Here is a 14,392-nt window from a genome sequence, read left to right on the forward strand (position 1 = left end):
TGTGGAGTATATGGAGTATGTGGAGTATATGGAGTATGTGGAGTATATGGAGTATATGGAGTATGTGGAGTATATGGAGTATGTGGAGTATATGGAGTATGTGGAGTATATGGAGTATGTGGAGTATATGGAGTATATGGAGTATGTGGGGTATATGGAGTATATGGAGTATATAGAGTATATGGAGTATGTGGAGTATATGGAGTATATGGAGTATGTGGGGTATATGGAGTATATGGAGTATATGGAGTATGTGGAGTATATGGAGTATATGGAGTATGTGGAGTATATGGAGTATGTGGAGTATATGGAGTATGTGGAGTATATGGAGTATATGGAGTATGTGGGGTATATGGAGTATATGGAGTATATAGAGTATGTGGAGTATGTGGAGTATATGGAGTATGTGGAGTATATGGAGTATGTGGAGTATATGGAGTATGTGGAGTATGTGGAGTATATGGAGTATGTGGAGTATATGGAGTATGTGGAGTATATGGAGTATATGGAGTATGTGGAGTATATGGAGTATATGGAGTATGTGGAGTATATGGAGTATGTGGAGTATATGGAGTATGTGGAGTATGTGGAGTATATGGAGTATGTGGAGTATATGGAGTATGTGGAGTATATGGAGTATGTGGAGTATATGGAGTATATGGAGTATGTGGAGTATATGGAGTATATGGAGTATGTGGAGTATATGGAGTATATGGAGTATGTGGAGTATATGGAGTATGTGGAGTATATGGAGTATGTGGAGTATGTGGAGTATATGGAGTATGTGGAGTATATGGAGTATATGGAGTATGTGGAGTATATGGATCCCAAACTTTCTCAAGAATCACAGGGACACACTGTTTTCATGCCACTTTGATACAGCTACGACCAGAAGTGATTTTCTTAGCAGGTTAGGAGAGCATTTTCTCTGATCATAACCCTTTTCCTAATCTTAACCTTATTCTCCTAACCTGCTACGTTAATTCTCCTAACCTACTATGGAAAAAGTCACGTCCGGTCATAGCTGTATCCCAAATTAGTTTTAAGTCTTTAAAAAAGAAAGATCAAAAGTTAAAGTGTTTAATCTCATTATTAAGCGAGTAGCCTGGTGCTCATATCTGAATCAGCTAACTGGAAGTTGATAAGATGAGGATTAATTGGCTTTAGATCAATTAAGGACACATAAATATGCTATGATAAAAACTGCCAATGTGGTTTTTCATGGTCTACATCAAAACGGACAACAATGACCACCAACTGCGATGTGCTGACACATTATGTAATCATGGTTTGAGAAAGCATCAGCAAACGGAGCTTAGAACCCCCATACAAAATGAAACAATCTTTACCCAGTCTCTCTGAAGCATTACTTTTCAAAGTCTCTCTATAGTCTGTGTGTAAACATCCAAATGCTAGAATATGATTTGGCTTTGGGACGAGGGACAGAATGCTTTGATGACTTACGTCATGCTTGGAATACTAACCACTGACACTCTTGTCATATCAAGCAGCAGAAGTCCATTTCATAGCAAACTGCATTTCAAAAAATATAGCAGCATTTTAAGTCCACCACAGAATTCACCATCGATAATGTACATAAAAAATATCCTGAGCACAGTTGCAAAGCTCGTTTAATCCAAGAGAAATAAAAGTCCATTTCATAGGAGTCTTCCATTCAGAACACTCATATTTCCACTGAGCAGAAAACCCCCGGCTGAAATAGGATTCGGAAGGAATGCGTTCGGTGGGTTGAGGGTCAGGCTTGTCCTGTAATTTGTGAATGTACAGAAATGTGCGACCGCCGCAGCCACTAAAGATAGAAATCTTTGTCTTATGTCATCGTTTAACCTCAAACTATTTCTGATTGCTCCATAGCCCCATTTTTCTAATGAAAAGCACCCCTCCAATGGCACACGTACACACGTCTGTAAATATCTCATGGGTTTATGGGGTTATTGGGGTTCATATTGAGAATTAACATTTCACATTTGTATCTCCTCACATATCTGAAAGTGTCTCCCCATCCATCAAAACCTGTTTGAAGTGACATTAGACATATGAAATATGATGGGTGGTGGGCATGGTGGGCATGGTGGGTATGGTGGGCATGGTGGAGTCAGGGGTAGGTTTACAACTAACAGGCTTGTTGTGGGTTTCTCAGCGAATGGGGATGATATTCTAACTATTAGCTTTTACATTCTGCTTCATTATCAGCCAAACCATATGAAAATGGAGAGGAAGAAAACGTTGATAGTCTCTTTGCTATGTCATGATTTGGGGTGTTGGTTGGCCTCTGCAAGGCAGAGGCTCATTTTAAACCAGGCCTCAAGTGGGAAAGAAAAGGCAAATGCTCTTTCTTTTGAAAACCTTTAGTTCTTCACGACAGAGAGATAGCATGGCTGGAGGTGTATATGCCAGCGCACAGGTCATAGTAAGAGTTAATGTGATTTTGAGAAGGAAACTTCTCATATTCATAAGGAATCTATTAATTTTGGTTGGAGCACTCTGTATCCTTTCTTACTCCAACCCTCCAAACTCTTTCCATACTGGAGGCCTGTAGTGTTTAGACTGGGCCTATAGAGACTATAGCTGAAACCTCTGTGTTTTAAAAGTAGAGGGTAAAACGTCTAGTACGTGAGGTTGGCCTGGGGTATCAGATATCCTCCTGGAGTTCTGCATTCGGTTGAGCTGAACCCACTCGAATCATTAAAAATCGTTCAGGGGCACGATGGGCTCCGTCCTTAGTCTCTGTGCGGCTGAAACCGTAGAAACTGTCTGTTGAAACGTAGGAGTCTAAATAAGACCGGCGCCCGAAGCGCGCATTACCGCTGCGCAGGGTTTTTTGTCGGTCATGTGGTCGGATATTAATAATGAACAGAGGCAGGAGGACGACTGAAAAATCCCCGATGTATTTGTCATACTCTAGTTGTTTCATTGTCTCAAAATAGCGGACAATGATAGGTGATACTTTTGAAGACATTAGGTCCTGAAAATGCGCCCTGCAGCTTCAGCTAACAGCATATACATTTTATGATAATTGCATTATTATAAGTTTACAACAGTTGGTTGAATAGTTACTCTCTAATTACTTAGATATAAACTCGGAAGATTTTAGGCATGGGAATTTATAATCAGAAGAACGATCTGTTTTAGACACATGTCCAGTGTTCTCCAAAAGGCACATGCCTTGATATTTGCGGTCATTCAGTGCGGTTGTAGCAATTAAGAATTTCACATTCTCTCCTCATAAAGAAACAGGCTTGCTGACAGCTCGCCTAGTTGAGGTCTCACCCCACCATGGAGTCTGCACTCTACAGACAAGAGCCTAGCAAATACACGTATAGACTATGGCTGTGATAATTGTTATCAATACGTTTGGCGCCAATTCGTGTTGTTAAAATATGATTTAAAATGGCTTCCCTCCTAACAGTCTCCGCAGGCGTGAAGAGTGTATAATCTTCTCATCCACTCTCCCCACAAGACTCTGGCTTAATCTGTCTGAACGACATCAGTATAATAAAGAAAATGAAGGGTAAATCTAAACCCACTCCCGTCCCTACCCTACCCACTCCCTTCCTATCTAAAATAAACAAAAGCACACGTACACACACACACTTTGCATATTCAGTAGAAATAGGGGGGAAATATATAAGGGTATTTTTTTTCCCCCAGGACCGTCGACTAATGATTGTCAATCAGGTATAATTAAATATCAAACACTTACCTAAATGAATAATCCCAATGGGCATTAACTTCAATAAGGCATTATAGACTTCGATAGCGCACCAATGCAATTTTGGGGAAAATTGAAGACAAATAAATAAGTACCCCACACGTAGGTAAGTTATAACATTTTACTTCAATGACTTTCAAGGCATTATACGATCCCATGATGTGTTTTATGTTATTAATTTCTGACAATAAGGTCTAATTCTGACGAGAGCGGTTTTTAATGGGCTTGTGCATCTCACCACAAAAAAAAAAAAAAAAAAATAACCCCAAGAATCAAATGCCTCTTGATTCAATAAACAAGTCATCCACAAATATTTGACATTTGAAACGTCCCCCCCCCCCCCCCCTCTTTTTTCCCCCACAATTAATATGTAGGCTAATCTATAACGAATGTGATTGTAGATAGCCTAATCTTCTAGATGATTTTCTGGGCCTTTACTTTTATATATTTACTAAATAACTGCTCTTCGATATATAGACGGGCTATCCAGTATGTCATGTATTTGTTTATTCAATAATTTATTGTGTGTTGGACAAAACAGCAAATATATAACAATAATAATAAATCATTTACATTTGTTAGGCGCTATTGTCACACCCAAGACGTGATGTAATGTCTCCATACAACTGTGGAAAAAAGATATATAAATGATTTCCTAATCGAGGCTATATAAGAGTAAAACAGTGCATGGTATATTTATTCGTAACTTGTTAAGCACCTAAAAGGTGGCATTAAACGAATACAAAATTGAGTGGTTTTTATTTTGCATTTTAAGCCTACTTCAATGCAGAAAATAATGGAACGGACGAGCAGAATTCCAGCACATGGGTCAATTGACTAAAAAACCTTTACGCTCGACACAGGTAGGCCTAATAATTGTCGTCTAGGACCCACGTTTTGTCGTCTTGGAGCAAGCTAGTATCTAGTATATATGTTACTTTTTCAGATTTTCCCTGATGGTACAAATGCCGTTTCTCCCTCCCATACCCCTTCTGTACTAAGGCAGGTCCATTTGGCAAAGACAAATGCGCCAACTAGCGTCTGTGGGCCCTCATTGCATGGGAACGAGTAAACGGGGTGTGCCGTTTCATGTGCAATACACTGACTAACCTATTAAATGATGGAATTCCAATTAATATTTGCCTGTGGTTAATGTATTTTGGCAAAATTGTAGTTGTTATGTAAGCCTACGGGGGCTTTAATTCGTTTTCATTTGGTCTGATCGAATCATGGTGATAGCACAATTATATATAATTATAAATATTAACTAATATGCACCAATGCATATTACGTCAAATGTATAGGCCTATATTATTAATGTATACGCATCCTTAGCCTAATTTATTCTATATCCTTGGATATAGGAACAAATAACATATTAAAAAGAAAATAAAAAATAAAAATAACAAAAGCATATTGCTAAATATGTATTCACATATTTTGTGAGTAGGTCTTTAACGCAGCAGCACTACAGTTAATGTAATGTAGCCTAAGCCTATTGGGCCTACTGTCAATTACGTGATACTAAACAACAACAACATCATCCGGTAGATGCCTTTGGCTTTGACGTTCTCTGAAAAGTCAAGGGTGAATTGCATATGGGACAATAATGGGAAAAATCATAATAAATTCACAACTCATATTGATAAATAAACCATAGTCATGTCATTTGAAAGGTGCATGAACCCCTAAAATGATCAATAGCTCATTACAGTTGATTGACAATTCTGCATTCAGAAATAGCCTATTGCTTTTAGTAAAAACAAATAGGCTAAGGGTATAGGCCCATAATAAGATCGTGTAGCTGCATTATATGACTGGCCTATTTTCCCTACAGACGTTGATCTCTTCTGCAGTCACCAAATACATGTGTATGCTTTGAATTATTGTTTATTTTCACTCTGTGTGTAAGCGCACTGCGGTGATGTACTAATATAGGCAGAATGTATTATGTGATTATTTTTCTTCAAAAAGTGGTTGCCTATATTAATTTGCTGATGTCATATAAAGAAGGAAGAGGGATCAGTCATAACACGAAATGTATTTTTTTTTTTATCTTCAATTAACAAATAACTTTTTGGGGGAATAATAACTGGTTCACCATTCAGGTGAGAACAGTTGCTATAACTTTAAGTATAAATATAGTCTAACTGTGCAAATCATTATAACATCTAAGCACATAATGTAGAAAAGCACAAATACATAGTATATTATTAATAATGTATCGTGTGTGTATGGCAGAATAAGCAGAGAGCGCTTTCACTTCGCCTATATTCCAAAGACTTTGATTGGTCTATGAAAGCCCAACCCAGGCGACTCATTGGTGGAAGTTATCGCCACACTCGAAACACTAAACACTAAAATGACTTGAGTAAATAATATCACAGCACTCTTCACTCTCGCACCACCACTCACTCAAGCGCTTCTTTGTTACCTTCAACTGCGTTAACCACAGCAAAAGGACTACATTTATACAGATATTCAAGATTATTTCAACGTAGAGACAGAATAGTTTCAAGAAAATAGTTTTTGGATCTCGACTTACTTTTTAGTTTCATTAAGGATAACCGGTGGCAGGACATGTGATACGGATGAACAAAAAACACTGAATATAAAGAAACTTTACATGAAACATCGGACTTCTGCGTCTTGTACTTCGCGTTGAGAACTGTGAATTGCCGAGTAGCCTCCATACTCTGATTATAGCTAGCCTACTTTGTTGAGTAGGCAACATCTTTCAGTGTGTGCGGTGAGGTCTGGCGAGATCCAAAAGCCCAATTCAATCGAAGGAGCTCATTCAGTCACCGAAGGTGAAACAAGATATTTGGACAATTCTGCTATAAAGTTGAAGCAAGCAAGGAGCACTCGACTCGTCAGCTTCCGTGAATATTGCAAAAAATATTGGATTTCATAGTTTTCCTTTTCACTGGACGTTATTAATAATTGTATATGTTAGTGTTTATCGATCAGTCGATAGATTGTTATTAATGTTTCTCACTGTATAGATATTTATTTTGTAATATGAGGCCAAAATCTTATTGCGGATGGGCATCGTATTAAATGCTGAATAGTGCAGATAGAATATAAGCCTTATAGGCAACCAGAACAGAGCACTGTGGAAAAGAGGTCAGATCTAAGTTTGTGGTTTCGTGGTTTTGCTGTAGTCAGTGAGAAGCAGAAATCAACTCGATGTTTCTCATGCAGCTACATCCTGAGCAGATGATATAACACGCAAACATTCAACTTTATCGTGTCTGCAAGATAAAAAAAAAAGTATCTTCACTCACTGGACAGTTCAGGATTTATTGTGATAGATTAACCGGGGGAGCTGCGTGCGCTCAGCTCCATCATCGCGTAAACCGCTGGACTTGACCGAGACCAAAGGAACAAGTGTCAGAGAGCGGGAAAATACATATATTCTCCAAAAAAAGAGCCCCGAACACTCGTCAAAACCCCTCGAGAAGTGGTCTTGACCAAAGCTGTTGTGATGCATATTCCCGTAGACCCTAACACCACCAGACGGTTCACACCGCCCTCCACGTCGTTCCCCTGCAGCAAGATTGGAGACGGCAGCGGGACCATGGGCACCCCTGGACCACTGAGGACACGACCCGAGGCCAGGAATGTGGTGGACGTCCTGTCAGACCACGCTGGCGAGCTGGTCCGTACAGACAGCCCAAACTTCCTCTGCTCGGTGCTGCCCTCACACTGGAGGTGCAACAAGACACTCCCTGTGGCTTTCAAGGTAAGGTAAATTATGCCTAATTACAAATGGGCACTTATGAACTAATGACCGACCTAATGATGTATTACTGTAGGCTACTGCAGAAAAAGCGTAAAATATATTTTTTAAAAGCTTTCTTGAGTAGGCTTCATTTCGCTAACAAGGCAGTTACTGACATTAGTATGTCTATTACAATTACTTTTACACAGAGCCCTTTTCTGTAATATAGGCCTAAATAATTGAATTAAATAAAGTTGTCAAAATTATAGTGGCCTGCCAAAGTGATAACTTGGCATAATTATCTTGTTTCTTTTTTGCATTGGACTTACTTGAATGTGAGATTTAGAAAAGTGGATTTGCATGAACTGCAATGACATACAATTAATCAACAATTAACCAACAATATAGGCCCTAATACAAATAATGATAATTTAATAACAATAATTCTAATGATAACATATATTATTATACCTGGTAAGCTAGTTATTTTTTAATTGCTATTTTGAAAGATTTTGCAATGCAGAAAAACATATTTAGGCCTATATTACGTAGCAATGAAATTATGCTACATTGAATGTTATCAATTATATGTATACACCAGGACGTGAATAGAATTTGTGGACTAAAAGTGTAATATTTAGAAAAATAGACAAGCCTATATCTATTTGATTTAAATCATATCCAAATGTTAAAAATGCTTGTTTAGATCGCATAGGCCTACTTATTTAATGAGGAGTATTTGCAAAAATTATTTGGGAGTGATTTGGATATAGGCCTATCAAATGTCAAAGTCATTTACATAGCTTTAAAATATTAGTGTTTGAATTGCAAGCTTGCTTCAAGAAAGCATCTTACCATGTAGTTGTAACCTAATAGCACAATAGGCCTATATATTTTGATCAAAATATTTGCTAACAATATCTAAAGGGCACTTTTTGGGGGGGGATTTTAAATCAGGTCTAATATTTATGTTTTATGGTGCGTTTTTTGATTCCACCGGATGCGGTTTGTTGCAGTCTGTATTTGGTTTAGCATGGTGACCCCGGTTGACCGCGTTGAGTTCTCACAGGTTGTTGCACTCGGTGATGTACCCGACGGGACTCTGGTCACTGTGATGGCGGGGAACGACGAGAACTTCTCTGCGGAGCTGAGGAACGCGTCTGCGGTGATGAAGAACCAGGTCGCCCGCTTCAACGACCTGCGGTTTGTGGGCAGAAGCGGACGAGGTGAGCAGAGGGAGTCACGCACTTATATCCTTAAACCATGAATAGTATTTGGCCTACTAAATGAAATCAATAACTAACATCGCATACAAAACACCTGCCTGCATGCGTCATAATTGCACTGATTTGCAAAACTTTAGCCTGAGTAGACCTACTTTTGGTAATCTATTTTTTAACAGATAAAATAAAAGTGTTAGGGAATGTGAGAATCAGATGAATTCATCTCCCGGGCCAATTATAGCTGCAAGACCGCACCAGCATTGCGCAGGTATAATTATGGGGATTATCAATGTTTATTGGAACAAAATAAAATCCCGAACACAATATGATTATTACATATTTTAAGATGTGGTTTGAACATTCTTTATCGACAAAGAGCAAAGCCCAATTTTAAATTATAGCCTAATGCTCAGCCAAGCATTGCCACAAGTTATTTTTATAGGACGAGTCCTAATTGACCATCACGCACGCCCCCTTCAAAAGATGATCCGGATAGTAGCAGCATCATATATTCTACGAACATTGCACCAGTGTCCAAATAAACAAATCGCCTGGATCAGAATATTCAGTTCAAGGCTTGGCATTTCTAAAAGCCTGCCTGTTTACACTTCTAAAAACTAGTTCTCACATAGCTGACATTCCACCAGAACCTTCTCGTATCCCTCTCCTTCCTCCTGGCCCTAGCGCTCACATATTTCCCTTAAATGTTACACTTTAAATAGTTGCAGACTGATGAATGGAAAACGCTCTAGTCTCTGAATTAAACGTACCTTTCATTTCTGTAGTCAATTACCCCACCCCAGGATTCCTTTCCCCCCACCGTCTCTTTAACAAGAGATGCCTTTTTTATGAAAGCGCTGCTTCATAGCCTGGGTCGAAAAACGGACCATTGCACGATCTCCCTCTCTCCTCTTTCATGCAGATGGCAGAGCTCGAGGAAGCTCGTGCAAGAATCTGCCTTGTTGAACAATAAACTGTCGCTGTAAGCCTTTTGGACAATCTGGAATAGATTCTCTCAATAATTCAAATCATGCCCACATTTCAGCCCATCAAAGTGGTGGTCCCTTTAATTTACAAACTTAAAAGGGAGCCATATCAGGAGGCAATTTTAATTCAGCAAGCTGACTGTGGTGGTTATGAACAAAGTGTGTATGTTCCACAAAAATCTGTTTATTTCCACAATGAATTAACCAAGCCAGGAAACCCTCACACATGCTCTGGTTTGATGTTCCTCCTCAAACTCTGTGTTACTGATGCCCTTCCCTAACCAATGCCTTCTGTATTCTGTCTACCCTAGGAAAGAGCTTCACTCTGACCATCACAGTCTTCTCTGGTCCCCCTCAGGTGGCCACCTACCACCGTGCCATTAAAGTGACAGTGGATGGGCCCAGGGAACCCAGACGTGAGTACTTACAGGGTACATGAGAATATTTGTCTTGTCTTGTCAGAAATCAAATGTACTGCTCTCATGAGCTGTGTGTAGAGGGATTCACAGAGAGAGAGAGAGAAAGAGAGCGAGAGAGAGAGAGGCTATTCTTGGCGTAGGGGGTGAGAGAAGGGGGTGCAACCATTGCAGACTAAAAGAGATACATGAGTCATATGCAGATGATACAAGAAAATGTAGCCGTGTGTGTTCATGAGTATGTGTGTGTACTGTCAGTGTATGTGGGCGGATCAACAACAGTTGACCAGCAATTGCAATCAATGGGAGACAATGTGGTATGTTTGGTGGTGCAGCAGTGTGTGTGTGGTATTAGGGGGTGGCGAGGGGCACTGTCAGAGGAAACTGTAAAGCGTATTAAGGCATAACCCGAGACCGCTAAGAGGAGCTGTGTCTCCAAGCCGCAAATACCAAACGCTTGTGGCCTCACCCTGCTGCCTCTGGTCAGAGGGTCGTACCTGGTTGACCACATAAGTGGATCGTTGACTTAACACTCTAAAGAGATGGTGAGCTGCCTGCTGTGAGCTGTGCCAGTGAGGTCCAATAGGCTAAAGCTGTTAGCTCCATCATTTGGGCAGTGATGCATATATTTGTGGTTTAATGTATGATCATGTGAAAGACTGTGGAGGATTGTGTTACAAGGATGAGTCAACCGCTACAGACTGCTTGTGTGTGTCTGCCCATGCTGGCTAGGAGCAGTCAGACCAGAGCATTGGGATTAATAGGGATTAATGATCACTCCTGTTGAGATATCATGTCCCCTATGGTTATACTGTGCAGGTTTATAGTGGCTGCCGTGGATGGCTTGATTGCTATGCTCTGTTCTCATGTCTCTTAAGTGTTTTATTTGGGATAGGGTGGATTTAGCCCAGTCAAAACAGACCAACTGGCCAATGCAGGTAGGCAGGGGGTTCAGGGTGCCACATGGAGGGGGTATGGGGTTCCTAGCGAGGGGCCGAAGGGCGAGGGCGAGGGGGCGAATGGCGAGGAGGCGAAGGGCGAGGAGGCGAAGGATGAGGAGGCGAAGGGTGGTGCATCGCCCCCCTGTGACGCTGGAGGCTATTTAAGGAGGTGTTGGAAATGGAGGAGAACAGTGTGGAAAATGGGAGGAATAGATCATAATATCCACTGTGTGTGTGTGTGTCTGCGCGTGCGTGTGCTTGTGCTTGTGCGTATGTGTGAAATGTGATAGAGTTGCTGGCTATGTCTATGTGTGTAGTAAAGGACATTTTGTCTGTGTCTGCATGCACTGCTGAAGAAAAATAGGCACTCAAGCTGTGTGTCTGTGTGTGTTCCTGAATGCATGCACAAGTCAGTGTGTTGGCTTCCTGTAGTTGGAAATAACCCTGCACATACCGTAAAGCTGTCTCCTCTCTGTCTCTGTCTACATGTCATGTCTGCACTGAAGGCGTCAGTGTGGCCACGCTTATTTAATATACACTCCGGTGGCCAGGCCCCATCCTGCTATAAAGAGACATTGTTTAATTTAGGGAAGGGGAATTTTGCTTTAAAAGAGTGGACTCTTAAATCGAGAACAGCACCACCACATTTGTACTTGATAATGAGAATCTTTATATTTTTTCCTCCTAAAGATTTGAGTATTTAAAAACACACAACACAGATTGCTTCCCGACGATATCCTCAGCTAAAGTACGCACTGCATGAGTTTAAGTGTACCATATGACTATCCCTCTATCCCATTGTGAGATGAGCGCCCCCACCTTGGTTGGCCTGCAAACGTTCACCTGTCAGCTGGCTGGCTGGCAGAGAGGAGTGGGCTGGGCTGCTCAGGGCTTTACTGTAGGGCCTGCATTTGCATGGCTGCCAGGAGAGAAGCTGGCAGAGCAGGAGGGAAGTGCTTTTTTAATGTTTAACCTGACGGACAGGACTGAATCTCCCCTGCGGCAAAGATCTGCCAAACACATAGCCCTCATCTCACTCACTGATGAAAAACACATTCACACGTATGCACTTCGTCCCAAACACTGCCCTTGTTGTACAATAGGCCTTCAAGCTAAATCGTACAACGTGAACCAGTCTCTTTGATTAGAGCTCACCACCCTGTGCTTTCTGAGAAGCAGCTTTGTGTACGTCAATGCTCTGCATCAGAGAGAGAGAGAGAGAGAGAGAGAAGACTGCATCAGAGAGAGAGAGAGAGAGAGAGAGAGAGAGAGAGAGAGAGAGAGAGAGAGAGAGAGAGAGAGAGAGAGAGAGAGAAAATCTACATGAGAGAAAGAAGACTGCATCAGAGAGAGAAGACTGCATCAGAGGGAGAGAGAAGACTGCATCAGTGAGAGAGAGAGAGAGAGAGAGAGAGAGAGAGAGACTACATCAGAGAGAGAGAAGACTGCATCAAAGAGAGAGAGAAGACTGCATCAGAGAGAGAGAGAAGACTACATCAAAGAGAGAGAAGACTGCATCAGAGAGAGAGAGAATACTGCATCAGAGAGAGCGAGAAGATTTGTGATAGAAAGAGAGCAAAAAGAGGAGATGACTGAAGTGTTGAGACCTGTCGCTGTCCCCCCACCCAACTCTCCCTCCCCCATCTCTCCCCTCTCCTCCCTGGGGATTTCAGCTGAATTCATCTCCTAACTGTATTTAGCGTCCATTGTCTCTGTCTCTGTGATGACATCACCAGTCACATATCCTCAGAGGGGGAGGGGCTGCTAGTATTTATCTCACCCAGAACGAATCCGTTCCTGAGAAAGATGAACTCACCAGATACAAGGCACACAGGGCTGGGCTGAGAACATACACGCCTGTGAAAAAACAGAGAAAAATGCCTGTTTGTTTGTAGCTCAACCCTAGGTGAAACTACTCCCCAACACTGTCAGTCATAGCAGGCCCTACTACTGCATATCCTGTCTTTGTGATACTATCACACTCTTTCCCACACTCAGTATTGTAGAACTTCTATGCTCTTAAAAAAGGGGTTCCAAAAGGGTTCTTTGGCTGTCCCCATATGAGAACCCTTTTAAGAACCCTTCTTGGTTGCAGGTAGAACCCTTTTGAGTTCCATGTAAAACCCTTTCTACAGAGGGTTCTACTGTACATGGAATCCAAAAGGGTTCTACCTAGAACCAAAAGGGTTATCCTATGGGCACAGCCGAATAACTCTTTTGGGACCCCTTTTTCGAAGAGTGTACAGAATCCACATGAGCATTATTGTGTTTTGTTGCCTATATTTACTCTGTTGGGGTTCAGAAGGTTGGGGGAGGGGTGTGGAGAGGGGGCGGGGAGAGGGGGTTTGATTTGGATGTGGCACGCAGACTGTACAAAGTATGCAAATAGACAAACAATGACATTGGCTGTGTTATTTTTCTTCATGGCGCAATCTCTCCTCATAGTAAACAAAGAGAGGTGTGTGTTAATGTATGTATGTGCACACAGCTGTTTGTGTGTGTGTGTGTGTGTGTGTGTGTGTGTGTGTGTGTGTGTGTGTGTGTGTGTGTGTGTGTGTGTGTGTGTGTGTGTGTGTGTGTGTGTGTGTGTGTGTGTGTGTGTGTGTGTGTGTGTGTGTGTGTGCACCTGCCAGGTGTGTCCATCCCTTAAGTCAGCAGCTCGGCCACGCCTATGCTCCACAAATCACATGAAAGGCACGCCCTCGATGCCAATTGCTCTCTCGAAGGCCACTTTGATGTTGAAACGGAGACGGGTGTTTTTGAAAAAGCCTACAGCGTATCAGTGCCAAAAAAGAAAAAAGTGTCACGTCTGCCTGACGTGGGGTGCTTTCCTGTCTAACCACCTAGCCAGCCCAGCCATCCATCCTCACTTCAACTCCCTGATGCATAACCTGCAGACATGGAGACATAGCAGCAGAGCTGATGTCAAAGAGGAAGACTTCAGAGAAAAACACCTAATTAAAGATGTGATGTGGAATTGGACATGAGCCGTTAAAAGATATAAAGGACGCATATTTATGAGGCAAATCGTGAGATCTTATGGTTTCCCAAAAATGTCACTATGTTGTTTGGATGACCTGAGGCGACGGCGAGGGTTCTCTCTGGGCTCAGTCTCTCCGTCACACTTGGCTTCTGCGATTAGAAACTGAGCAAATATTGTCTGACTGATAAATCCCCTGGAATGTGGTCTGTAAGTTGAATACGTTTGATTGGTTTCAGAGGAAACGTATGTTCTGGGATAAACATTCACATTAGTCTGACTAGGTATAGGAGTGTAGCAAGAGGGAGCTGTACTGCCATGTACACAGTGACTCTGCTATATTACTTCAGTCTGCTAGGGTCCTCAGTCATCCAGGTAGAGGTGAGCTG

The 14,392-nt window shown here is 41.6% G+C and overlaps 1 protein-coding gene across 4 annotated transcripts in view; it reads left to right on the top strand.

Annotated features, from left to right (window-relative positions):
• Window positions 1-14,392, top strand: part of LOC110498012 (runt-related transcription factor 3) — an 84,773-nt gene that overhangs the window by 30,944 nt on the left and 39,437 nt on the right. For 3 of the 4 annotated variants that reach the window (XM_036954936.2, XM_090211400.1, XM_090211401.1), the window contains 3 exons: window positions 7,237-7,478; window positions 8,527-8,683; window positions 9,978-10,097. In XM_036954936.2, coding sequence (XP_036810831.1) covers window positions 7,237-7,478; window positions 8,527-8,683; window positions 9,978-10,097 — 519 coding nt within the window. The remainder of the gene's footprint in view (window positions 1-7,236; window positions 7,479-8,526; window positions 8,684-9,977; window positions 10,098-14,392) is intronic. The other variant, XM_036954937.2, reaches the window with a different exon arrangement.

The sequence above is a fragment of the Oncorhynchus mykiss genome, chromosome 19 (genome assembly GCF_057628025.1).
Source record: "Oncorhynchus mykiss isolate SJ-2025 chromosome 19, ASM5762802v1, whole genome shotgun sequence".
NCBI classification, from domain to species: domain Eukaryota; kingdom Metazoa; phylum Chordata; class Actinopteri; order Salmoniformes; family Salmonidae; genus Oncorhynchus; species Oncorhynchus mykiss.